Source organism: Anopheles bellator, chromosome 1, assembly GCF_943735745.2.
Source record: "Anopheles bellator chromosome 1, idAnoBellAS_SP24_06.2, whole genome shotgun sequence".
NCBI lineage: Eukaryota > Metazoa > Arthropoda > Insecta > Diptera > Culicidae > Anopheles > Anopheles bellator.
In genome coordinates, this window is record NC_071285.1 from 34,799,473 (window position 1) to 34,826,908 (window position 27,436).

Here is a 27,436-nt window from a genome sequence, read left to right on the forward strand (position 1 = left end):
CACGCAACGCAAGAGCCAGCGAGGACCGGCGTACTCCCGGATGAACGTGCACGTGGCCCAAGACACCCCACAGCCGCCACCCGATGGGCCCTGCCCGGCCTGCGGCGGTACGTGTGTAGGCTTCGAGGGCTGCCATCAATTTCAGACCATGGAGGTAAATTCCCGATGGAAACTAATAAAACAACGCCGTATTTGTAGGACATGCCTGAAGACACATAACGGACGGTGCCGGGTGACCGTGCAATGTGGGATGCACGGGTGCCCTCGGAGGCACCACAAGCAGCTCCACTCCGAGCAACAACCTGCCTCCTCCCAGCCGACGACCGAACACATCGAACTCCCTGCCGACACTACTACACACGTCGCGCCGCCTGATGGCGTGCTATTAAAGTACATTCCGGTTACTCTCTATGGACGCGGAAAGACAGTCAGCACGTTTGCGTTGCTGGATGAGGGATCGTCGACGACATTCGGCCTGCTCCAGGAGCTGGACCTAATGGGAAGACCACTCCCGATCTGCGTGACATGGACCGGTAACCAGCAGCGCTATGAGCAGGAGTCGAGGGTGCTGCCATTGCAAATATCCGGGCAGCAACCGAATGCAAAAGTGTATACCATCCCGGCAGTACACACGATCAACGCCGTTCAGCTGCGACCGCAATCCGTCTCTCCCACCAAGCTAGCGGAACGGCACCGACACCTGAAGGGACTGCCCATCCCAGGCTACAAGGACGCCGAGCCCCGCATTATCATCGGAATCGACAATTGCCATTTAACCCATCCGCTCAGGACGGTCGAGGGTACCGCCAAGGAGCCAGCAGCAGCAAAGACCCGATTAGGATGGGTCTTGTACGGACCGTGCCCAACACAGCCTCCAGTCGGAGGACCGCTAGACGCCTCACTGAACGTACACATCTGTGAGTGCAAAGACCGAGACGACGCCGCGAATGCCGCCTTGAAGCAGTACTTTGCCCTGGACTCACTTGGAGTGTACCGGCCCGCGACGACACCACGGTCGGCGAACGAGAAAAGAGCCTGGGAACTACTGGCGACCGGGGTGCGCTTGAAGGAACGTCGCTATGAAGCCGGATTACTATGGAAATCCGACGACGCAGTGCTCCCCGACAGCCGGGCAATGGCCCTCAGGCGGCACGGATGTCTCCTCTCGAAGCTCAGAAAAAACCCGGGATTGGCCGCGGCGATGCAATCCGCAATGAAGGAATATGAAAATAAGGGTTACATAAGGAAAGCGACGATGGCGGAACAGGCCGAACGTCACCCGCGCGACTGGTTCCTGCCAATATTCCCGGTGGTGAACCCAAACAAACCGTCGAAGGTTCGCGTTGTCTTCGACGCCGCCGCTCGAGTGAACGGAGTGAGCCTCAACCTGTTCCTACTCGCCGGACCCGACCAGCTAGAAGGCCTACTAGGTGTATTATACAAGTTCCGGGAGTACAAGGTGGGTGTTACGGGGGACATCCGGGAGATGTTCTTCCAAGTGAGCATGCACCCGCGGGACCAGCGTAGCCAGATGTTTTTCTGGGACGACGGGAAAGAGAGAAGCGATCCTCAACAATACATCCTCACGGTGATGACCTTCGGCGCAGCGTGTTCACCGAGTACGGCACACTACGTGAAAAACGCCAACGCCGACAGGTTCAAAGATCGATACCAGAGAGCAGTCGAGGCCATAAAACACGAACACTATGTCGACGACATGCTATCGAGCGTCGAAACCGCAGAAGAGGCGATAACATTGGCTGAGGAAGTGCGTTACATCCACGCCCGCGGCGGGTTTGAGATCCGTAACTGGTTATCCACCTCGCCCATAGTGAAGTCCCACCTTAACAGCGGGAACACGGAGAAAAAGGAACTGCTCAACAACGTCGAGTTGACTACGGAAAAAGTGCTGGGCATGTGGTGGGACACCGATCTTGACGAGTTCACCTTTAAGGTTAACCCGAGGTATGACCCGCAGACGATCCGGCCGTCAAAGAGATCGATCCTTAGGATCATGATGTCGATCTATGACCCGATGGGACTGATCGGCAATTTCCTAATGTTCTTGAAAGTACTGCTGCAGGAAATATGGCGCGCGGGATGCGACTGGGACGAGGAGATCACTGGAGTGTTAACCGCAAAATGGGAAGCATGGCTGGCGGTGCTCCCGTGTGTCCAACATGTTAGAGTGCCGAGGTGCTATCGACGAGCGACAACGGCCCGAAGCTCCACCAGAATAAGTCTTCATACATTCTGCGACGCTAGCGAGAACGGTGCCGCCGCTGTAGCATACCTTAGGTTTGAGGAAGGCGCGGTGATTGAATGCGCCCTTGTGGGCTCAAAGACGAGAGTGGCTCCACTGCAATTCACCTCGATACCGCGCCTGGAGCTACAAGCCGCGGTACTCGGCACGCGTTTAGCCCAAGCCATCGTGAAGTCCCACCGCCTACACATCTACCGCAAGGTGTACTGGACTGACTCCCGCACAGTGGTTTGCTGGCTAAAATCCGACCATCGCCGCTATAGTCAGTTCGTCGCGCATAGGGTCAGTGAAATCCTGGAATCAACGGACGTAACTGAGTGGAACTGGCTCCCCACGAAACTCAACGTGGCGGATGAGGGGACCAAGTGGAGCGTACCGCCGGAACTGAAACCGAAAACGCGATGGTTTAGAGGACCGGAGTTCCTGTGGCAACCAGAAAGCGAGTGGCCGATCACACCAGTACACCACGGAGAAACGGAAGAGGAGATACGCCACGTACTCCTCCAGCATGGTATAACTACCGCGATCGTGGACGTGGCCAGGTTCTCCAACTGGAAACGGCTAATGCGAGCGGTCGGGTACGCTCTTAGGTTCATCCAAAACACCCGAGGAAGTAACCGGGCAACCAAATCGACGAGCCCTCTTACCCAACAAGAGTTGCAGATGGCGGAGAACGCTATATATCGTCAAGCCCAGCAGGACGCGTATGGCCGAGAAATTCACGAACTACGAAGTCAACCCGAGGGGCACCCCTGGAAACGCCGAACCCACAAAGGCAGCGCTCTGTACGCCCTCAGCCCCGAAATAGATGAGTACGGAGTACTACGGATGCGGGGGAGGATTGACCGATGCATGTGGGCGAGCGCCGACACGAAACGACCTGTGATCATGCCCCGTAACCATTATGCCACGGAACTCCTCGTCGACAGTTACCATCGACAATACCGCCATGCCAACCACCAGACAGCCCTTAATGAGATACGGCAGAAGTACCACGTACCCCGTCTACGGATCGTCTATAACACTGTACGGCGTCGGTGCCAACACTGCAAGATCTATGGCGCCAAACCACTGCACCCGGCCATGGGAAACCTGCCTCCACAACGACTGGCGGCCTTTCAGCCCCCCTTTTCCTACACAGGAATTGACTATTTCGGGCCAATGAGCGTGGCGGTGGGCAGGCGTGTCGAGAAACGGTGGGGAGTCCTCTTCGTTTGCCTGACGACGCGGGGGATCCATATTGAAATAGCCCACAGTTTGACCACCGGGTCCTGCATACTGGCGATACGGAACTTCACCACGCGGAAAGGCGTGCCGCTTGAATTCGTCAGCGACCGTGGTACGAACTTTGTCGGCGCGTCCCGAGTGCTCCGAGAAGCCCTCAAGAGCATAGACACGGAGCAGATCGGCGAAAAGATCACGGGACCGGGAACGAAGTGAAGCTTAAATCCGCCAGCTGCGCCCCACTTCGGAGGCTCGTGGGAAAGACTCGTGCAGTCCATCAAAAAGGTACTAGCCACGTTCACCCTGCCGCCCCACCCAACCGATGAACTACTTCGGGCGAGGCTAATGGAGGTCGAGCTGATAGTGAACTCCCGCCCGCTCACTGAGATCCCGCTCGATGACGACGCAGAGAGCCCACTCACACCCAACCACTTCATCCTAGGAAGCTCGAGTGGGATCAAGCCGCCTACACCCTTCGACAATTCGCCGACTACGCTGCGCCGATCCTGGCAGTCGGCACAGGCGTTCGCAGAGATTTTCTGGCGGAGATGGGTGTCGGAGTACTTGCCGACGTTGACCAAAAGAACAAAATGGCACCGAGCAACGCCACCGATCCAGGAAGGAGACCTGGTTCTGATAGCGGACCCGAACAGCCCACGCAACTCCTGGCCGCGGGGCCGCGTGATTAAGACGGTCCTCGCGGCGGACGGTCAGGTACGGCGGGCCACTATCCGAACCGCCACCGGGGTCGTGGAGCGACCGGCGGTGAACATCGCGGTACTCGACGTCGGCGAGAGGAGGGTAGGCCACTGTGACTACCGGTGGGGAGAATGTTGCGAATATTCTTTCGCAACGGCCGACGCCGGGCGATGCATGTGACAGCTCGCTGTGGCAGGCGAAGAGAGCCGGCGGCTCGCACTCGCCCGTGCCAGGGCGAACACTCAACCGACGTGAGTGCCGTCGGATTACGACAGCGGGCTGGGACGCGCGCGATCGAGTGAGGCAGAGGTCGATTAACCGCAAGAGGATACGGTTCTTCTTTTTAACCGGTCCGATCCGAAGTTGAATAAAGATCAATAAGTACTTGAAGTACTCAAATACACCGTGTTAATTACGTGCCGATCCGCGTGTTAATTTGAACATTAGTAAAAGCCTCTAGTTAATTCGTAACAAATGGAATTGCTATATTTGCAAACTAATTCATTAACATGGAAAATTCACTACTTCGAATCGATAAGATTCACGGCGATCGCAATAATTATTGTAACAATTCCTGTTGTACTATGTTGGAATAAGAGAATGTCAACAAAAATTCAAGTAAACATAACTCCGCAAACACCCGAAGAGAATAGCAGCACGTTGAACATAGAAGAGTCACACAACAAAAAGCATTCCCCAGAAAACAACGCACCGCACGCAGAGGATACGCGAATAGTATTTCAGCCAAAATAGCTTTGCGGACAAAGAGTCTAAGAGGGGAGGACTTACGGCCGTAAGCAGTTTCTCAACACCGCTTGGTTATGCTCCAGACAGCAACGTCACGGGCCCCGACCGGCAGCACCGCGACAGCATAACTACACCAACGAGCGGCGTCAAATGACAACGGTCAGACCAAGGACAAGTTCCCATGCTCGCAGACCAGAGCCAAGGGACAGCGACCAGCAAACTAACACCCGCTAACTGATATATGTTAAAAATAAAGTCAGTCTTGTCCTAACAGCCAACCTGAGCATTTCAAGGTTCTGAAAGAAATATAACTTGAATTGTCCGATTCAGAATTTTATCCGAAATTTATATCCAAGGCGGCTAGGGAAACGCACCTTACAATTAAAAACATATTAGATAGAAAAATACAAGAAATAAGTGAAATGGCGACCCCCACTAGATCCCAAAGCAGTCCCAGCGCAGGCTGTATTTGATTTAAAAACAGCGACCGCAGTCATTAGCCACTACGACGGGTCCGCTGAAAGCTTGGAAGCTTTTATTGACGCGACCAAGCTCATGGAGGAGCTAACTCCTCAATCTCAGCACAGGATGCTGATTCAATTCCTTAAAACGCGCCTGACGGGAAAAGCGAGGCTTGGCTTGCCCACCGAAATTAACACGGTTGACGAGCTACTCACAGATGTCAAAAAGCGCTGCGAACAAAGAATAAGCCCAGAAAGCGTTCTGGCAAAACTGAAAACCATAAAAAGTACAACCGATGTAGCGGTATTAACGAACAAGTAGAAAGAAGTAGAACTTTAGTAGAAAGCTGTATCCTTACATTTGGTTGCCCCTAAACAATCAAATCCGATTTGGGAGCCGAATGTAAGAACAAAGTCTTCCAAAATATATGCAAATTTTTATCAAGAGACCACAATTGTTCGACTGCCTATCATCCGCAAACTTTAGGAAGTCTTGAGCGAAATCATCGTTGTCTTAACGAGTATATGAGACATTTCATTAACGAACAACACGATGATTGGGATTCTTGGCTAAATTTTTATACATTTTTCTACAATACTACACCCCATTCGGACCATTCATTTACGCCATTTGAATTGATTTTTGGTAATCAAGCAAATTTACCAACAAAGTTTTCATTTAGTACAGCTATCGACCCAGTCTACAATCATGATTCATATATCTCTGAATTAAAGTTCAAATTACAAACAGCGTGTTTAAAAGCAAACCAAATATTGGAAAAATCAAAATTAAATCGAATATCAAAACATAAGGAAGATTCAAATCCAATAAAAGCCTCAATAGGTACAGCAGTCTGGCTAAGAAAAGAAAATAGACGAAAATTGGTTCCAGTCTATGCTGGACCATTCGAAATTATCCAGGAAGACCATCCCAATGTGCTAATAAAAAATCTCTCAACGCAAGAGATTCAAAAAGTACATAAAAATAGAATAATTTTAGCTTAAGCGTTAGGAAAAACAGCAGAAAACAGAAAGAACAGCATAATGCCACTCGGGTTAGCCATAATGCCAGTTGTTGCTGCACGAGCAGAACGGGCGCGACCAAACAAAAAACATTACCAATTAAGTAACGCGCGGCCTCCCGCGAAAGAACGAAATATTGCGAAACGTACAACGTGCGACCGATCGGGGAAAAGAGAGAAACATTGTGAACCGATCGACACCGGACAGTTCATGGCCCAAATAAAAATTTGCTTGGATAGGCCCAACGTCTAGGCGTCGAAAGGTAGGGCTCGCATCAAAAACATTTCCAAACCCGATCGTCGGAACGCACTGAGAACCGAGCGTAGAAAAACTGTAAACAGCAACCGGTGCATTAAAACGAGTGAACGAGACCGGCAATCGCGGAAGCGTTCGCGATGCTGACGCAGCAGTGACCAAATGTTCCAATTTCCATAAGACCCATACACTTCGAATTAGTATATAAGCTGCTCGATTAATTACAATAAACCAGAATCAATTTGCGACTAGAACCGAACGGACTTGGTGTTTCACTTTTTCCGCTCCTAGACTAGAAACAGTTGGTCCTCAACCTGGGTTCTCTGCCCCCCCAAACGCCTCGTCGAAGAATTTGAAGGACCTAAAACGAAATGGACACTCAATCCTCCGGCAGCTTCACACTTTGGAGGTGCTTGGGAACGTTTGGTACAATCAATGAAACGGGTCCTAGCTACCTTCAATCTACCACCGCACCCCACCGATGAGTTGCTTCGCTCAAGGTTGATTGAGGTTGCGCTGATTATTAACTCGCGACCACTAACCAAGATCCCCCTGGACGATTCCGATTCACCACTCACGTCCAACCACTTCATCTTCGGAAGCTCAAATGGCAGTAAACCACCGACGAGCTCCGACCGTCGCGCGCGGCCGTCATAGCCATCGACGAGGACATCGAGCGTGGCAGCGCGAACAAACCGAGAATTGGCCCATGCATTTATCCTTTATTAACCAGCAAGCAAATTGGTCTAGCAGTAGAATTCATAGCAAGTATAGAAATTTAGAGCAACGTTCTATTATTATTGTAAACCAGCGGTTTACTTAGAGCGGTGTTACGAACGCTGCAAGCCAGCTCGAAACCGCCGTAGGGCAGGCGAATGACCGACAGAGAAGCGTCAGCAGCAGTTCTAGCTTCTGGCACTTCCGCGAGAGCGGCAAGTGCAAACAATATATTCGCCTATGGCCAAAATATGGCCATAGGCAAAGCCTTATGGAAGAAATAAGACACAATATCGAACGACATATCCCTGAATTAAACACAACACTAGCCAATTTTAATAAAGCTCCAAATAGAGCGTATAGATAAAATTCTCTATAGGAAAAGAGAAGCTTTAAATACATGGCTTTATGTTTACCTATGCGAAGTGAAGTTATCCGAAGGATAAACTTAGCGTAAGTATCGGAAGAACACTAACGACGACTAAACGATTAACCGAAACGTGACAATACACGAGAATAAATTTCGACCAGTAATACAACCACTGCACTGTGATCAAGAAATATGCTGATAGTTTTTGCACAGAGAATGATGCCATCACAATCAACAACTGTTACACACCAGAAATAGAACTGAAAGGTAACATACCTATTGAGAACGCAACTATTTCCAACCAAGCGTCACAAGTAACAACAGTAAACCAGTTCTACGAATTCTAAAAACGATCGGTCCGCGTCATAAAACACGATCGAGCTAGGAGGTTTTAAGAATCCTACACCAACAAACCCATAAATCGCAGCGTGGGTGCAGTCTGCATATTAAAAATATTTAGAAACCACAGCGTGAGTCCAGCATGCATCTTAAAATATCTAGAAATCGCGTTGGTCCAACCTGCATCCTTAAATACATTGCACGCAAGAGCAATGTAAACAGTACGACAGATAAGCGTGGGAAACATATGGCCACAGCATAGGACCTAGATCAATAAAACGAAAATAGACCCAAAAGGCTAGACCACCACCGAAAATCAATGCGTGCATAGAGAGAGATAAGAATAGCATAATCTTAATGAAATCTTACTATATGAGGCGTGGAATTTTGAAGAATAAATCAGTTATCATTAGGCTACGGAACGCTCTTGTCTCAAGTGTTTTGCTCTTGGACGGATCAGAACTGGTAAACGAGATCACAATGGGACAACGCTCCCTCGCGCGTTAGGTCCGCTCCGTAACAATGTCGTTCCAGTCGTTAAGGATTTGTTATTACGATACAAACCACATACAATTGTCGTGGATGGTGAAAAATTTTTCATGACTGGAGAAATTGTGCACTGTTGTAACACCCACAACATCTCCCCATATACAATTGCATCGGTGGCAGTGAGATGAACGATACCGTCAAATGATTCCATTCAACACTTTTAGAATTGTACAGATTCGTGAAATGCACTCCTCCCCCTTTATGACCTAATTCAATATGCCTCAAAGAAATCAAACGACTCTGTCCATTCAAGTACAAATTAAACCCCGTTAGAGATTGTGACTTCTTCACAAAATACAGATACAATTCTTCGCAAAACTCATTGCAACCTGATAAAAAACAAAACATTGATTTGAAGCAACACAATAAAAATTGCAAAGAAACTGACATTAAACCAGATCAAAACATTTATGGAAATACAAGGCAACGATTAAAACACAAGAAAAGGTATAAGTTAATTGCGTTGTCAAAGGTGCGAAAAAGCACAATTGTAACGAAAGATGGAAGGAGAGTACATAAGAATGATTTGAAAATTAGCAAACAACCACGAAACAATAACATACTTTTACAACACTTTTTGACGGATCAAGATGACGCCCGGATGACGCCCGTTGGCCATTTTCACCATTCGTTCACCGTTGACCTCTCCCGTTGTCTGTAGGAGAGCGATGCAAAATCCCCACACTGACCTGATTGACTACCGTCGACGATCTGACGCATTTCTTTGGTGAATCCGCGCGCCCCAAACTGGCAGGAAAGGTCGTGCAGCGTCCTCGGTTCGCCACGATCGAGCAGGCGCTCAAGAAAGAACAGCAGCGTCATATTACGCGCCTCTTCGTACTCTATCGACTCCTTGTTGCTGGTCCCGATGCTGCTGCTGTTGCGTTGCTGGTAGGAATATTCTGAGCTGGTTGCAATGCCTCGGGACTGCGTGATGAGGAGTTTACTAACGGAAGTTTACTTGGAGTTTACTTACTACTGAGTTTACTGAGGAGTTTACTTACTAACTGAGCGTTTACTAACGGAAGCAAACGTGCAGTTCGATAGGGCTATCGAAATAGCAAAATCATGGGAGGCTGAGCTGAGGCTCCTGATCATGGGTATCGTACCGAGCGCGATTATGGACATGCTATGTGTGTCAGCGTGTCGAGCACACTTCGAAAGTGTGCAGAAGGAAGAAGAGCGAAGGTATTCGGCAAGTTAAAGGTTGCGATACAGGAGTGAGTGAGGCAGAAGTCATAGAGCTGTCGTGTAACGGCCGCGCATTGGAGTTTGAGATCGATTGCGGTGCCTGCATGAGTGTGATTAGCGAAAAAACGTATAAGGAGATATTTAAAACCGATCCGCTGTTATCCTTACATGCATCATTTATATCAGCCTCGGGACAATCTATGAAATCGATAGGTCGAATAGCTGTGGCCGTTGAAAATCGAGTACGCGGAAGAAAAAATAGACTATGGTTGGTCGTCGTACCAACCGAGAGGGAAGTCTCACCGCCAATGGGAAGAGACTGGTTAGATGAGATGTTCCCGGAGTGGAGGAAAGTATTCCAGATGGCAAGCCTGGAGTCGGAGACGTTTGAAAAGGAAATTGCCGAAAAGTACCCGAACATCATAAGCGAGACAGAGGAAAACACAATCGTTGGTTTTGAAGCCAATTTGGTAGTTAAGAAGGACATGGTCCCTGTTTTTCACAAAGCATATTCTGTGCCATACGCCATACAAGATAAGGTGGCAGACGCGTTGGAAGATCTAGTAAAGACCGGTGTGTTAGTACCAACGCGATTTTCAAAATGGGCAAGCCCTATAGTCGTAGTGCAGAAAAAAGACGGAAGATTACGTTTGTGTCTAGATGGTAAAGTGGTACTTAACAAATGTTTATCGATGGAACACTACCCGTTACGGCTAATTGAAGATATCTTCGCAAAAATTTCGAAGTGGCGGGAATTTTGAAAATAGACTTAACGGGTGCATATTTGCAAGTGCCGTTATCGCAAGCGACGCGAGAAATTTGTACCTTAAATACGCATCGAGGATTATTTCAATATACGCGCATGCCGTTTGGCATACATTCGGCGCCGGCAATTTTTCAAAGCATTATCGATCAAATACTGAAGGATAGCACGGGAATAGCTTATCTGGACGATATACTAAATGGAGGAAAGGATAGGGAGAAGTGTAAGCAGAACCTTTGTAAAGTGCTGAATAAGTTAGCGGAGCGCAATGTAAAAATTAACATGGCAAAATCAAAATTTTTGCAAACAAGTATCGAATACTTAGGGTATGTTTTATCGGAGCAAGGCATACACACTAACCCGGAGAAAGTAAAATAGATTGTTGGCATAGCGAGCCCGCGAAGTGTCGCCCAACTTCAATCATAGCTAAATTTGTTGAACTACTACAATAGATTCTTTCAGAACCTGTCAAAGCGTATAAACCCATTATATAATTTGTTAAAAAAGGATACACATTTTGTCTGGTCAAAGGAATGTAAAAATGCATTTGAAGAGTCAAAGAGTGTTATTGCACCAACCGGATGGGCTTGATAGCGCGGTCAAATTGCGTTCCCATCGATTCTGCCGCGCGTGGCAGACACAGGTGATTGCTAGTGGCCTAGCGGCGCGTTACACGAGCGACGCTGGTTTACACGTGCAGACGATCGGGTTGCAACGTCCACCGTGCTTGCCACCGCGTATGCTGGTGAATCGATGAGAACCGCGGGACATTCTTGGAGGTTTTTACTGACTGTTCTTACGATGTGTCGCGATCGAACACGATCAAATTGCGTTCCCATCGATTTGTGCAGCGATCGATAGAAAAACCAATTTGTTCTGCATCATCCACACTGACAGTGGCACAAAAAAAATTTTCCTCAAGTGCATAGAGAAGCACTAGCAGTCATATTTGGAGTTAAAAAATTCCACAAGTATCTGTACGGAAGGAGATTTAAGTTAGTCACGGACAACAGCGGAATCAAAGAAATTTTTAATCCGATGAAACTATAATTATGAAATATAGCACAGAGCAGGCAAGTTCACGAATAATGTGAATGCAATTTCGCGATTGCCATTGCCAGAAGAGTGAGATGAAGAAAATATCAGTCTTGGAATAAATGTGCTACACGAAAGTTCGGAAGTTGATGTTGCACTCATAAAAAGCCATCAACGAAAGGATAGAACGATAAAAGAACTTTGCGATTTAGTAAAAAACGGGGGGAATAATGTCTACGCATTTGAAGAACTATAGTAAAATAAGTGCGAGATTAGGGATACAGGATTATATGTTATTTTTTGATATGTTATATGTTATACCAGAGTTTGCAAATGAGCTTTTTTGATCATAGTAGACGCATATATTAAATTTATCGATGTTCGCTTACTGAATTCAGCAAGAGCCAATGACATCATAGAACAAATAGAGTCTTTTTCTGCGAACTTTGGATTGCCGAAGGAAATAGTAACGGATAATGGTCCACCTTTTAATTCGGCAGCATTTGTCAATTTTGCGAGGGAGAGTGAGATAATTAAATTAATGTTGAGTTAATGAAAACACCGCCGTACCATCCGCAGTCCAATGGGCTAGCGGAAAGAGGAGTGCGGACTGCGAAGGATGTGCTTAAAAAGTTCATGCTGGACGCGAGGTAACAGGCATGTCATTGAATAGGAAAATAAACAAGTTCTTGCTCCAATATAGAAACTCACCGTCCACCGTGACTATGGAGTCACCTAGTCACCGAATTTTCAGGTATACTCTCCGTACGGTGTTAAATAAACTAAAACCGTTGAATCATCCGGATAAAAATAATTTGCAAACGGTAATCCATCGATTTAGGCAGGGAGACCGGGTGATGTACAGAAATCACATCAAAGAAGTGGTACGCTGGATTCCGGCTAGCATACTGAAAAGAGTCAGTCCGACTCTGTATCTAATTCTGATACACGGGAATGCCCGACTGGTCCACCAGAACCAGTTGCGTCAAGTCGAGATTCATTCCCATTGTCCAAGCCAGGGTCATAGCGGTGGAGTAGCTAGCAAGAAACGCAAAAGGAGTGAATCGCACTCACCCCCCGTTCGAAGGTCGGACAGGTTGAAGGGTCAACCTCAGCCAAAATATTTCAAGTAAGGTCTCTTGGTTAAGCCGGGAGAATGTAGTTTCACTTTTTCACTTTCGACACTTTCGACTATCGATGAATCCGCGGTGGTCGGCTGGTCAACCAAGTCAGGGTGGCTAAAACAAAATCCAGAACAGCCGTCGCTCCTTGGTCACGCCGAGAAAATCGGTTGGCCTTTAATGAGTTTATCTGCCAAAAGAAAAGGAAAAAGAAAAGGATAACTGACGAGTTATAAAAAGATGACGTGATTTTGACCACTTTTTGCCTCGAAAAAGCCATATCTATTATTACGGTGCCACTTCGAGCGGCCGGCCAACTGCCGACCGAAGCACCGACTGTGTGGCGTATTTTGTGAATAATGATAGAGATCCATTTCGACAGCGTGCCCTTTTCCACATTCAACATTTCACAAACAATTTTAACTCAATAAATAAATAGTGCTCGTAGTGCTGAAATCATTCAGCTGTATTCCTGAGATACCTACCGACAAAATCGTAACAAACGCAAAGTAAGGCGTTTAGCAGAGAGCTCCGGCACAACATTGCCTTGCTAATTGCTTATCAGTAACTTTAATGCACCCACGAGGACACACTAACAACGCGATCGTGTCAGAGTCGTGGTGGCGATGCCGACGATGGTCTGGCGATGGCGATTGGATGTTACGCGAGATTCACGCACAATAAGCACAGCGCGCGGTGAAGATATTTTGACAAATTCACTGGGTCACCTGTCGAATGCACGCACAAACCAATCTACCGATACAGAACGGATCGCACGCAAACGATTCACACACGATTCACGCATGTAGGATAACCTCGAAATGGAACGCAACCGAACGGCAGATATTTGATAATCGAGAATGACGATTGTTGACAACGCAAGATCTTTCACGACACAAAAGAATTCAACGCCAAATATCGGTGACTTCTCGGGCGGGCGGGCAAGAGACGAATGCTAGACCACTATAGCTCAAAGCCTCTATAACACGATGATGATGATACGCACACACCGACACTGTCTTTTCTTTGGCGATTCGGGCTCAATACTTTCCAAATGCGATCGCCATTTTGAAATCTCTAACCACTTTGATTTGGCTTCGTGTGTTTGGAGTTTGCTGCACTGTTTTCAACAATGTACAATGTTCCTACCAATGTTTGTTCCTAACCGAACAAACCAATGCGTTTGTTCCTACCAATGGCAGTTCCAGAGTTCCATGCGGCAACTGACGTTTCGAGACGAATTCCTCCCCGCACATCCAGCAAACAAAACTGGGGCGGCCACACGAAGCGTAAATCGGAGCGTAAGAACGTCAAACCGTTTACGCTTCGTGTGGCAGGTTAAAATATCAAACGTCAAACGTGCTTACATTCGTGGTTTTGGTGCGAGAAAACAGAAATCGAAGAGGTTGCTGGATTTGTCTGCGGGGACACACGATGCGTAACGTAACAAGTTTGACGTTAACGATTAATGCCAAACTGTTTACGCCTCGGCCAAAACATATACGTTTTGACAGAAGCGCAGCAGTTTGGCATTAATCGTTAACGTCAAACTTGTTACGTTACGCATCGTGTGTCCCCGCAGTAAGCAATATAGTATGGTTGGTTATCGTATAAACGCGAGTGCCACACTTTGAAATATTTTAAACTAGCAGACCCGGCGAACTTTGTTTCGCCCCAGATGCATGGGCCCGCGGTGATAAAGCAGTCGGTAACGCTCGTCGCTGGACTGTGGGGACGGATCCCGGGACCGATCGGAAAAGACGAATCGGAAATTGAAGACTTCGAAACTTAAACGGCATATCGATTGGGATTATCGGGATCCTCAGAATGAGAATGGCTTATGTTTCGTAGCATGGTTACTACGGAGCCAACCTTTAGGGGTACGTTGTGCGGTGGTAAGCCAGACAAATCCAAGGAGTTTAAAAATTAAATTGGATCGTTGGTGGCTTCATCTTCATTTGTAACACAGTCAATAGAATTGAATGAATGCATTGTTCCGATGATCTTATCTTATCTTAGCTTAGGCATTTTACACCTTTATTCTTAGCCGCAAAAAATGCTCGCTTACTCAACCATTTACTATGCTTGTAATTGGAAATGATTTATGAAAATACTGCTCGTCGTTCGTTTTACCATGAGACAAAGTTAGAGAAATTCTGAGGAAATGAAATCAGTCCGCATGATTCGTCAACAGGTACTCGACCAATACCGATAGTCAGCAATTGCTCAGAGAAATCTTCAGCAGATGTATCGTTAAGCAATGCAACTCTCATGGTTCATTTCGTCAGCAGCCCGTTGATCTTGGAATTACTGGCAGTGTTTGGTGGAAATTTAGAGACAGTAAAACCATTGCGCCTCCAAAACATCTCTCAACATGCACCAAACATCTCGAATATATTCGTTATTCACTTCACGATTTGAGGCTAGCATTTCCAATTGTAAGCTGGTATCTCCCCATTCATCTCAAGATCGGGATATCTGGAATCAACATGAATTTAACACTTCACCATTTTTCCCAAACAAAAAACATCTCAAACATTCGAACCCATCTCAAACAAAACACGGTACGGTACAATTTCACTATTTATAAGTCAATACTTACCGTTAAATGCTTCCCTACGATTGAAATTACTTACCGAAATAAGCAAGTGCTTAAAATTAAGTATTCAAAATTATATATTTCCGCGCAAGATAATTTTTGTTGTGATTAAGTGAGACGTGAAAGCCGTCGAATAATCGAACTGGTCGCGAAAGCGGGGCGGAAGTTTGAAAACGAAGTAAACAATTCTAAGAGGCCTTCGATTCTAAGCTACCTCCCCACCAAATTGCAGGTTTATTGGTTAAGAGGTTCTTGAGTGATGGCCGTTTGAACGAACAGTATGTGCGACTTTCTTTTTTTCTAAGTGCTTCTCAGAATCATCCGGTCGTATTTTAAGGTTACCAGAATATTTTGTGCATGACCACACCAGCACGCATGAGCGTGGATTTTTGTTGAGAACCGGAAAGGAGAACTAACAGTGTAGATAACGCAACTTATGTTTCATGCTGCGAACAGACCTCCAACCAGGAAACTCGTAATCGGAACGAGCGTAGGACGAGTCGCGTTGTTTAAATCTTCCACGAAACAGAATATCGAAGACGCAACCATAACGCGTCCTAAGCAAATATAAGCGCAAGGGACCGAATCGCGAGCAACATAAGATAAGAACGCATGGGCAACATATGTTTATATTCTTAGAAGGATTCTTAGAATGAACGAACATAGAAGGACCATAAAAAAGAACCGATGCATTTGCATGTGTTACGCGATTAACGGAAGGTCATTTGGGACTCCGTTTTAGGCCCAATACGCCCAAACGTTTATCTTGTAACACCAACATGCGCAAGAAAGGGACAGGTTTAAAGGGTAAGCGAGATGCGCATAACACGTTCAAGAATTCTCTGAAGACCAGCCTGTCCGTTTGACGCCTTGAGTTGCTTAATCTGTTCAAGCGGTTTCCGAAAGAAAAAGGTTTCGATTTTCAGTTCCACGCGAGGGCGCCAATGCCGGCCGTATCTTCGCACGGCTGGGACACAACTACAATTTTTGGTGTTAGAGGGAACCAACACCAACATTTTACAATTTCAATAAGGCATCATTTATCGAGACTGACTATGCGTATTTTACTGTCTCTCCGCCCGGTAAATGAGCAGTTCTTAAGGTTCAGTTTTGATTTCCTGCTTAACGAAAGACGTAATGCTCTAAACATCTTTTCACACTTCGTTCCATTGTTATTAATCTGAGCTTTGAATGTTTATCTTTCGTCTAAACAGACTGCTGAATAGTTTACTGACTGGCCTACGGAAGTTTCAGGGTCATGCAGCATCATACGAGTGTTGACTTTGGGCCAGTATTTTTCCGTGGACTAAAGGGGGTTTTGTTGCGTTTTTCAGTACCGACAGTATTTTGTTCAGTGTATGTTTGCCTGTTAGGAATGAAAACTATACTTCCATTGATGTGTTAGAAATTGGGCATTGATAAGTGGTTTAAAGAAAGTGGGCCATAAAAACCATTTATCTGACCGCAATACGATGCCAGTTCGGAGAAAACTATTCGACAATATTTTTTTACGTAAAAGAACAGAGAATTACCAGCGAGGCGTAATCTATCGTGGCAAAGAATAGTCGTTGGTATTTTTTCCGATAAATCGGCCTCTTGCACGACCATCAATCAGCTTCAATTCGCGTCCCTTCCTAAGAACCTCTCCAATTTGGTCCAGCTCCAGGCCATCTTCGCCATCACTATTGTGCGAAAAAATATCCGCAATGTGTGGCAAAAAATCGGCTACAATTACGGAGCACCCAACCGCGATGCTGCTACTGTGAAGAGCTACCCAGCGCCCCGATGTAGGTCAATCCTCGCGCCATCCTGGTGACCTCTCAACGGAGTACTTAATCAGTGTGCCTATATGCTTTATTGATTTGGCGTTCCATTTAATGGGTCAGGTAAGGTGTGTGGGATGCGGGATAGAACCCAAGACAGACATCGTGTAAGTTCTGTGTCAGTCATCCTTGAGCGTGAAGAGTTTCTCCGGCCACCCCATTACATTAGTGACCGTTTTTCTTCGAGTTCTTTCCTTCAGAAACCGGAAACATCCGATCGGAGGCCTCACCGAAAGCTGCACAGCAGCATTTCCAAGGGAGACTTTGGCTCGTCGAGGCCTCGGTGGAACAGGCGGATTGTTACGCACCTCGACATGCCGTTTAGGCCATTGTCAGAACTTCAGCAGCCCCAATGACGATAAATCGGAGTGAATGATACTAGAGAGCCCTTTGTTTCCCGGTGCGGGGTGTCTTAACGAGGATTTCAAATGCTCAGGTCCTCCTAGTAATGAAGAGTTCCCATTGCGCCCTTTTTCTCGGCATCATCATCAATGAGAAACTGAAAACACAACTGATCGATGCTTGGTAAAGCGAACTTCGCCAAAGCTTATGTTGAGTCTTCGGAACCCTTTCTCTCTCTTTTTTGTTGCAATACTTTAGCCTTACTACGCCGTTTCAGCCAACAGACCGCGATAGCGCGTTTTACGCACACGCAGTGGTAAAATAAATTAAATTCTAGATTCATTTGGCATGAAGGCATACATCATCGCGCATAAAGGACGGCGGAACATCAGTGGAAGAATGTCTAGGGGCTTCAACATGCGCCTGAGTCTTCTTGTTTCTAAACTTTCTAATTGGTCCACTGGCGTATTCATAATTAGGATTTATGCTTAGAAATGGGCAAATTTGGCGCACTCAATCTAACGGTTCTCCTATGGATTGCACAGTAAATATTATTACGCGAAAATCAGTGAAACTTTGCGAACATATTCATTATCCCCAACGGCAAATAAATTACTATTTTTGCACACGCAGTGTTTTGAGCGGAACACTTGCGTGACCGATGGCACATATTGATCGAAGGTTCGAGTGATTACCCTCGCCTCGTAGTGAGGATAAGCGTATGGTATGGATATTTCTCATTAGCGGGACTTTGATGGCACCGTCTGAACGGCGCTTCCTCGGTTTGTTGGCCAACGTGGTGTTACAATGCGACAATCGATATTAGTTTTATTTTCAATCTTTGCTTTATAGTATCATCCGCTAACTTACATCAATTCCAATCCTTTCTGGTTTGATGAAGACTTTGCACGATCTTCCTGAGAGGTCTCGGTTCTATTTTGCGAGCGCATTAATTAGTCACCCAATCCTGTAACAATTCGTTTTGTTTTCTGTTCATTCTATCGGTGATGCTGATCCTATCTTATGTAAATCTGTTTTAGAACGGACCATTTTCATCTCCAACTTTTGTATAATTAGAAACTTTTCTTAAGACTCATGCCCCTTACTGGGAGTTCGCATGTTCCATTTTTCTTTGGAAAATAAATTTGAACAATGGATTCCATGTTCCTGATCTGTCCGAGAATCGCGTTGCGTAATTTAGCCACGTTTTTCTGCAATGCTATGAGTTTTTATTGGGACATTTTTGGCAAAAAGTCGCCGGCTTCGATTCAGTGCTGGTACTTTAAAGCGGTTACCTTATCATAACGCAAAGGTAAGTGGAACAAAACCGTCGACAGTAGAATTAACAATAAACTCCATACATCACGCACAACGATTTTTTTTAATTTCATCGTTAGATAATAGAGTATTTAAATTCACGATCCAAAACACGATTCCGTAAGCGGGATGGTTCATTAGATTCTGCTCAATGTGGAACATCCCTGGCGACAAATTTCATCATGTTCCACAAATTTCATGTTCGAAGTGATGAACAGAAACTTTTATGACAATGATTTATTAGTTCGTTTCGCTTCACTTTAATTGCTAGTTCCACGAAAGAAAAAGAGACGCTTCAACGAAGCAAAAATGAATGATGGCGATTATTGAAATTGATCGGTAGTATAATCGTTCGGGACCCCCAATGGATTGATCGCTGTTGGTCCTGCGGCCGAAAATCGGTACTCTATGATAAGTTAAAACTCATGTTACGCAAGCCAACGACTAGGAAAGCCTATCACACCACGTGCTATCGTTATGGATTATCGAATCCCAAAACCACTTTGTAAGGGAGATTTAGCGCCAGCGACCATCGGTTCAGATCCAAATGTTATCCAAAACGCATGAAACTCGACTCCCTTCAAAATGCAGCACTGGGCGGTGGTTGGTTGTAACTCAAGCTGCCCGCGAGCTGAATGCGATTAATTACCTCCCCATGCCGCGAAAACGACTTCTCAACGATTTAGTCGTGCGGAAGACAAGGAAAATCGATTTGTCTGCTAATGTTGCTGACTCGTGGATTGGGCGTTGATGGCGTTTTCTAATTCGGAAGTCTCGCACAATCTTACGATCCAACTAACGCCTTATTCTCCGATTTAATTTACCACATACACCTATCATAGTCATTGTAACTGTTAAGAATGTATGTGTTGTGCTTGATGTTGCCTAAGACTAAAAGAGCGGACTACACGGGTTTTCTGACTGCAGATACGGTGAGTGTCCTCTGTTCCGAGTGTAGTAAAGACCGACCAAAAGGTCAAAATACCGTAATCAAAAACATCGTTTGATCTTAGTTTGTTCAAAAAATTATATTAAAAAATATATAAAGTATATAGAAATGTTTACAAAATTTCATATTATATGTTTGATATTAGATGTTTCATGCCTATATATTTAAAAATTTGTTGATAACAAATGTTTTTTCAAACTTCATTTTCGAGCTGAATTCATTTACATTTAGAACAACTCCTTTGTAAGCCTTTGCCCTTTGTATATTGCAGAAACTAGACATTGGTTTGATATATTTAGCATTTATGTTTATTTCAAGTAGTTACAACCATCTTTTATTGGTGTACTGAACAGAGGCATGAAAATCATTACATTAATTGAAAAAAAACCATTCACTTCAACGGTAGGGTTTTGGCCTCATCGCATTGAATGGTTGAATGGTTAATGGATGCACTATCTATATCCACGAAATTGAGATGCCTGAATGAAGAGTCATATCGTCGAAAGGTGGCCGTAAACATTGAGAGTCCACTCCACTAATATAATGCATGCACAGGATTCGTTGAGCATAATTGGTAACAAGTTGAAGTTGAAGTTGAACAACCCGATCGATTCATCCAACTTTTTTTTAACAAATTCAGGTGCAGTGCTCAGTTGCCGATGTTGAATAAATGGTAATTTTTTATTTTACAAAATGCTAATCGCGTCTCATCGCATCCGAGACAGCATGATTGAAATTATGCATAATTTACCATGATCTAGCACGGCCCCCTTTTGGGCGCAAAGCATAATTCATTGCGTTGGTAATTGGCAGGAATTCCGGTCCGGAAATCCACGCCGTGGCCTTGTTCAACATTCAAGCTTATTGTGTTTTAATCCCCTTCGCAATTCAGATAGAAATGAGCTCAGCGGAATGGAAATTAATTTCACTGGTTCGCGATGTCAAGTGATCGACGCTTCGCCACTTCGCCAACTCCATAAATTACGGTAACCGTGGGCCGTATCAGTTTCGCGGTAAGTTGGTGAGTATGCAAAACTTCCCTACCTACCGCTGCCACCGTGGCTCTGACTGTCTATCGTCCTTTTGTAGGAAACCCGTTTCGCAAACCGAATCTACCGTTAAGCGTTGCCTTAAAGCCAGCGAACTATTTGGCGAAGTATTTCAGCGCGCGGCAAAAGTGTCTTCAACGGTGCGGGCGAAGACAGCAACTTTAAATCAACGTTGGGGCGGCAAAATCAATCGCAAAGGTGTCGATAATCTTTCATCAGCAGCACCATTTGCGTGTGTGAGCAACCATTGCCGGCTGTTTCCGTACGAGCGGAACCATTGGTTATGCAAATGAGATTCATCTCAAAGTGTCCCCGTCTGCAGGCGGATGTTTGCGGATCCCCGTGGGTTGCTGACACAGGATCTGGAACGAATTTTCGATTTTATAGGAAACATTTCTTCCAACGTTGAAACATGATTCGTGTGTGCATTTGCTAACAGCATTAATTTTTCGTTTGGCCGCTCGTTCGATCGGTCCAAACGATTGGAAAATTTATGAATTATTGAATATTGGCCACACAATCCGTCATTCAGCTGGCTGTTGTTCGCTAGTCGAATTTTCCCCTGATGTATTGCACAAGCTCAAGGAGCGAAATGTGAAGAGGTTTCTCCTTGAACGAAGTCATTAATAACGAAGTCCCACCGAGCACTCAAGAGGAGCAAATTAACTTTACACTTTCCGGCCTGTTCTGGTGTCAATACAGGGATCGAAACTATTAATAGTATTTAGGAAGCTGTTTTAATGTGCGCTCCTCGTACTCCAATTGAGCGCTTCAATTGGGCTGTTTGCCAAAACGAATGTCACTGAAATCGATCCGAATTGCTGTTTTCATTCCCCCGAATGTTTATGTGCGTAGCAAATTGACCTACACACTAAGGTCTTGTTTTGTTTCCTCAGTGCAGTGGGTGGGATTCAGGAAAACGTTCCGTCTGTGTATTTATACCGTTTGTCGTACTAGCAAGTTGGGTTCGCGAAGCCGAACTTTGGTGAGCGAACTAACTTTGGAAAGGTGGAAAGTTTTCCACCAACTTCTAAGTGCTGCCCGGATTCGGGTCTCTACTTTGCGGGGTTTTGGAGCACCATTTTTCCGGTAGAGAAAACTTAAGGCTTTCTTCATTCTTTAATTTCCGTTATCTTTCGCTTCCTTGGCGGGCAAAACAGTGGAAGCTTCGCTTGTACCTACATCAGCGCCCGGCCTGTCTTTGTGTTTGAGTATTATCAGCAGGGGCAGCTGTAAGCAAAAACTGTACATAAGTTAGCTACGGCATATTTATTTACAAAGCCTGATAAAACCCTTTCGACAGTATTCAGATATTATACGAGAGACGTTCAAAGAGTAATGATAATTTTGCATTTACGCGGCCTACGTATGTCAGATTTTTGAGTGGTTCTTTGAGTGGTTGGTTTTGAGTGGTGGTTCAAATTTTTTCAAAGGGCCGATAAGATGTGAAAGTCGATAAACCATGTTTAGTCGAATGCAAGCAGTTTTGCTTAAAGTTTTCTTCGATTGCAAGATCGGGGTGAATCATGAGTTGTTGCCAAAGGATAGAACGGTCAATAAAAAATATTTCCTGCAAGTTATGCGCAATTCGCCCGAAGCAATCCGTCACAATCGCCCGGATTTGTGCGAAGATCGTGGTTTCTGCGCGAATTTCTGGCGCGAAAACAACACACTAATGATGCCAAAGTTACCGCACTCTCCAAATCTGGCCCCCTGTGACTTTTTCCTTATTTTATCCTGTTTCCAAAACTCAAATTACCGCTTCGTGGTCAATTACTTTTGGAGTAGACAAAAATCGACGATAAGCCAAATCTTGTCCAAGCGAAACAACTGTCACAAATTGACCAATTACTTAAAATGGCCGAAGTTAAGTCCAACCCCATCGAATCACCCGCCGAGTGTTAGCATCCAAGACGATTGGACACCATTAAGAAGGTTAAGGTGTTGCAATGATGAATATGTATTTATATATTTGCTCAACGTTCATCCAGCTATTCAGAAGACTCATTACTAGGTAGACCCCATTTTGGACCCACACCTAAACTTGAAGAATGTAAAGAAACCGAACGGCCCCAGCCGCGTAACATAATTACACTAATCCGGCGTACATGACTAATTGGAGAGATTCAATTTGCCTAAGCTTCACCCCTTCAGGCTTTGGGGTGCGTGCCCCATATCCTGGTGCCCACGGAACGTGACATCCCGGCCGCTGCGTCGCAGGACATCGCTACGTCGCAGGACAATGAGCCCGCACTAAGCCTTCGCCGCCAGCCCGAATGCGATATGACACCCGTAAGTGAGCTCCAGCTCCTTTCAACACAGGCTCCGGCCAGCAGCCTAACGGCATTAACGGCTTCAAACCTTCGGTGATCGTTGGTGCCGCCCGTTTCGACGAAACGGAACGAGTAACACAACACTACGTGTGCGAATGGATGAGCGATTTCCATAAAAGAATAAAGGGCCCCCGGGCCCCAGGGGGTTGGGTGGTTTATCTTTCACCCGCCAGCCAGCCCGGCATTCCGGCCGGGGCGAGTGATCTGTTTCCTTCGGTTGGCCTTTTTCCTTTTTTCGCAAACGGTTGCAATTTGTTTTAGTGAAGCGTGGCCGAGGATCTAACATTTCATCTCGGCTCGGCGGCTCGGCTCTCGAACTCGAATTCCAATCCCAACAAAAAGCGAATATTTGGTATCCGCCCCGTGGTTCAGCGGTTTGTAAACACACGGCGCGCATTGTGGCGCTTTCGAGTCACACCGTTTCACCGAGATGCAACGTGCCTTTTTCTGCACGGCGTTCGTGCAAAACGCCGCACGACGCAAGCGCCGCACGCGCTGTCTTGGTCTTGCGGTGCGCTCGGAGTTTCGGAGTTAGTCGCTCGGAAGTCGCGCGCCTGGAAGGATCGGTAACGTTCTGGTTGCGTGCCCACGGTGCGTGCGTGTCCACGTGCGTGATTAGCCGGTGTGAGTTGGTGGTGACGCCGTTTTATCGCCGCGAGTGTCTCAAGCTTGAGTGCCGCCATCTGTGCAATCGTTCCGCCACCGGTTCGTGATCTGTGATTTCGTCCTATGACTGTGTGTGTGCTGTTTTTGGTGTCCGCCGAAGACCCACGAAGATACTTGTTGCGCCTGATGCGCTCGAATCGCCGAGCGGAATTAATTACGGCGATGGAATCCACGATGCCGTGGGCAGATGCAGACTCCACAAACTCAAAGCGAACCACACTGGCAGGAGCTTACGACCCGGACCGAGCCGGTCGTGGAGCAAATTTCGATGCCAGTACCAATTTGGGGGGGTGGCAGTCCGTCCGTGGGCTTCACTATGTTCCTCCATTCAGCCGTGTGTTTGCAGACTCGCTCGCCGCAGGCTCGGAACGGGACGGGGCGGATGCCCACAAGGACCCTGGCTATCGGACGTGTTTATCTTTTTCCTGTAACATACCCCCGGCATAGTTCGGGGAGGCACTCTTCGCCCACCCACCCCCGGGGTGGGTGCAAGGACGGATGAGATATGTTGCACTATATCGGCGCCAACACAGTGGCGCAAATTGCATGCCTGCTGGGCTGCGGGAGGGTGTTTTCATTAAGTGAAAAAAAGGGGGCAAAAAGTATGGATCCTTGCAGGGAAATCGGCGCCGGTGGGGGCGGGGACACGATGCGGATAGTATCAGACCCGTCGTCGTCGTCGTCGTCGTGTGGTGAGAAACATTATGCTAAAACAGAACAATGCCGTTCATTAAAGATGGATGGAAAATGGTGAAAGAGAGAGAAATGAAGTACTCGCTCCGATGATCTCCGACGGCTCGGCAGGCTGACTGGTGGGTCCGTGGGTGTGGGTCTCGCCCTCTAGTGGGCTGAGGATCCCCAGCCTCGAACACTGCGCACGAACCGAGGGCGTAGAAAAATGTAGCAATTTCGAATAAAAGTAAAAAAATGAGTTTTAAACCCTTCTCTCTGCACGGTACATTTCTGTCGACGGAAGTCGACCGCTATTCATGTGTGTGTGTGTGGTTGAGGGGGTGTCACCGACACGGTGCGTCCTTCGACAGGTCGCACCGGTGCACACGACCCTTTTCTTCTCGGACGGCTCTCGCGTCGGAACGGAAACAGTCGGAAGCGAGAGTTGATACGAGTCTTGGGTAGACCCGTCTCCCGCCTGTGCGCTCCTACAAATCCCTTAATTGTGAGATAAATGAGATGAGTTTATTTAAAAACCACCCGGACCGCTGCTGCATCCATAGCGCAGCTAGCATTCCGCACAACAATCAGCCGCAACATGTTACGAGCCGCGAAAAACGCAAACCTCGCCCGCAAACCTTTTGGGAGCCGGCCGCCCTGCACTGAGTCAGCTGTCCAGTGGCCCCGCGTTGCATTCGGACGTGGTGGACTATAAATAGTTGCGTCCCGCAGCGACCTCGGGTCGTTGCGTAGCCACGTGTCGCTTGCGTGTCCTGGCAGGCTCCGGACGCGGCATTGTTCCCGCTCAAGTGGTCAGGAAATCCGGTAACATTTCTCGGTCCAGCTCGGTGGCCTCCACTCCAGCGCATAACCTCCACCACCTGTATGTATGTATTGCTGGTGCCGACTTGTTGTGCTTTTCGGATCTCAAGGCCAGCGAAGATCCGAATGACTGCAGAGAGCGCCCAAAACGGGCTGAATGGCGAAACGTTATCGTCCGCCATTACGAGAAAAGCGACCTGATGGTACAGGTGCCTGGCGACCCATTCCGGGCCATGGGATTGTGCAACGTCCGCGGTGTGTTGCGTAATGTGCGGTTTATCACCGGTATTACCACGCGCTGTTGGTAGCTCGTGGCAGCCACCCATTGCCACTCGGCGACACTAAAAATGTCAATCAATCGACCATTGTTTGCCCCGATTCGGTTCGGTGGTGGATAAGCGCAATGGCTTTTCCACGAGCTCTTCAAGTGGTCGTTTCGGGTGGCGGTTCATCATTATCGGTTCCGAAAAAGGTTCCCTCCCTGCGGGTTGATAATGTTCGGCTGATGAGTCACGCGGCCGATGGCGAATGAGCATGGCGAACGGAGTGAATGTTTACCCTCGCAGCGATTGTACACCGGATTGTTGTTCAAGATATACAGCTGCAGATTGTCATTATTTCTGCATCCATTGGCAAGTTGAACTGAACGCTTCGGAAGGATTTGAAAACGAGCAGCTTTCCGGATGATTTAATGTTTATTTAAATTTATTTTATGATCAATGACTATGGTTAGAAGAAGCTAAGATTATCGGTGCGGGAAAATCGGAACTTCAATCAGATCAATAGATCCTCATTTGCCCTCAATGCCTTTAAAGCCAAAGAAGTTATGATGCTCGGCGTAATCTATTGAAGCCACAGTAATTTGGTAATTCATAGATATCTCTATGGCAACCACTCGATTTGCTACGGCACGTTGAAAGAGTTATTGCGCGTCAGTAGACGAAATCTGACTGTTGACACTGAACCGTGTAGTGGTAAGCCGCGATACCACATGCCAGGACGATGACTAGACTGTGCCGTCTCCGTGACAACATTTCGCCAACGTCTCCTTAGAAAGAAGCCTTTGAACTGGCTGGTACTGGTATAGATTAATGCGATCATCATACTTTCCGTCCCAACGGGATCATGTTTTAACGAAATTGCAATTTATTCTTCTTCACTCCCTGCTTCGTTGAGTTGGAACTGAGCAGTTAACCCTATGTATCGGGTACCAGTTTGCTACCACTTCCAGAAACCATTAGTTACCCTTACTGGAGGTTTGCCCCGTAGCCCTTGTGGCCAAGTATTTATGAACGGAGCGGTTTTAATGTTTACTCCCGACGGGGATGGGCAGATTAGCTTGCTTAGTATATTTTAGCACAGGTTCATTTATCATAGAGGATTCCGCGCCTGACGCCACGGAAATAAGCCCCAAAGCCCCAGCTCGATATAAAAATTTAAAAAATCCAATAAATCAGGCTAACGGTGGGATACTTCGCTGGCGAAGGGTCCTTCTCCTGGGCTTCACCAATCCGGCGGCGGGGCGTTTGAAATGTAATAAGAAAAACAACTCATTGAGCCGAGCAAGATGTTTTTCGCGGAATCACGGGGCAGTAAGACCCTTCGTGGCGTGATGGAAAAGGATGCTTCAAGAGTCGGTTCTCCTCCTACGAACTGCCAACCGCAATCACATTCCAGAATGTTCGCGTATGTTAATTCATTACGCGGCCTTCATTACGGTGATGCTTTGATTTCGTATTCGCGCCGCGCAGCTTAGGGGCCGGAAATTTGATCCGAAACCGTGCTCCGTTCCTGGATTCGCCGTGGATTCGTCCCTCTGCCAAACAACAACAATCCGATCCCAACGTGGATGTTTGTGTTTTTTTTTTCTCACGACGAAAGAACATCATCTCTGAGTGGCGGGCTCTGTGGCGTGCCGTTTGCATGTTTTCTAGTGGCAAAAGTTTGTGGCATAGCATAATTCTCCTGCAGGCGAAGGAAATAGCATTTACTGCCAGCCCGGGTTGCTACTGAATTTGTAGCATCTGTTTGGGAACCTCCGGTTGTTTTTCCCCACCGAAGACCTGTGACCCAAAAATGTTTTTCAAGCTGGCCGACTGTGCACAAG

General features: G+C 46.7%; 1 protein-coding gene across 1 annotated transcript in view; it reads right to left on the bottom strand.

Moving 5' to 3' along the window:
* Positions 1 to 9,493, bottom strand: part of LOC131206312 (uncharacterized) — a 22,226-nt gene extending 12,733 nt beyond the window's left edge. Inside the window, exon 1 of the mRNA XM_058198828.1 lies at positions 9,337 to 9,493. Coding sequence (XP_058054811.1) covers positions 9,337 to 9,469 — 133 coding nt within the window. The 5' untranslated portion in view covers positions 9,470 to 9,493. The remainder of the gene's footprint in view (positions 1 to 9,336) is intronic.
* Between the last annotated feature and the right edge of the window lie 17,943 nt (positions 9,494 to 27,436).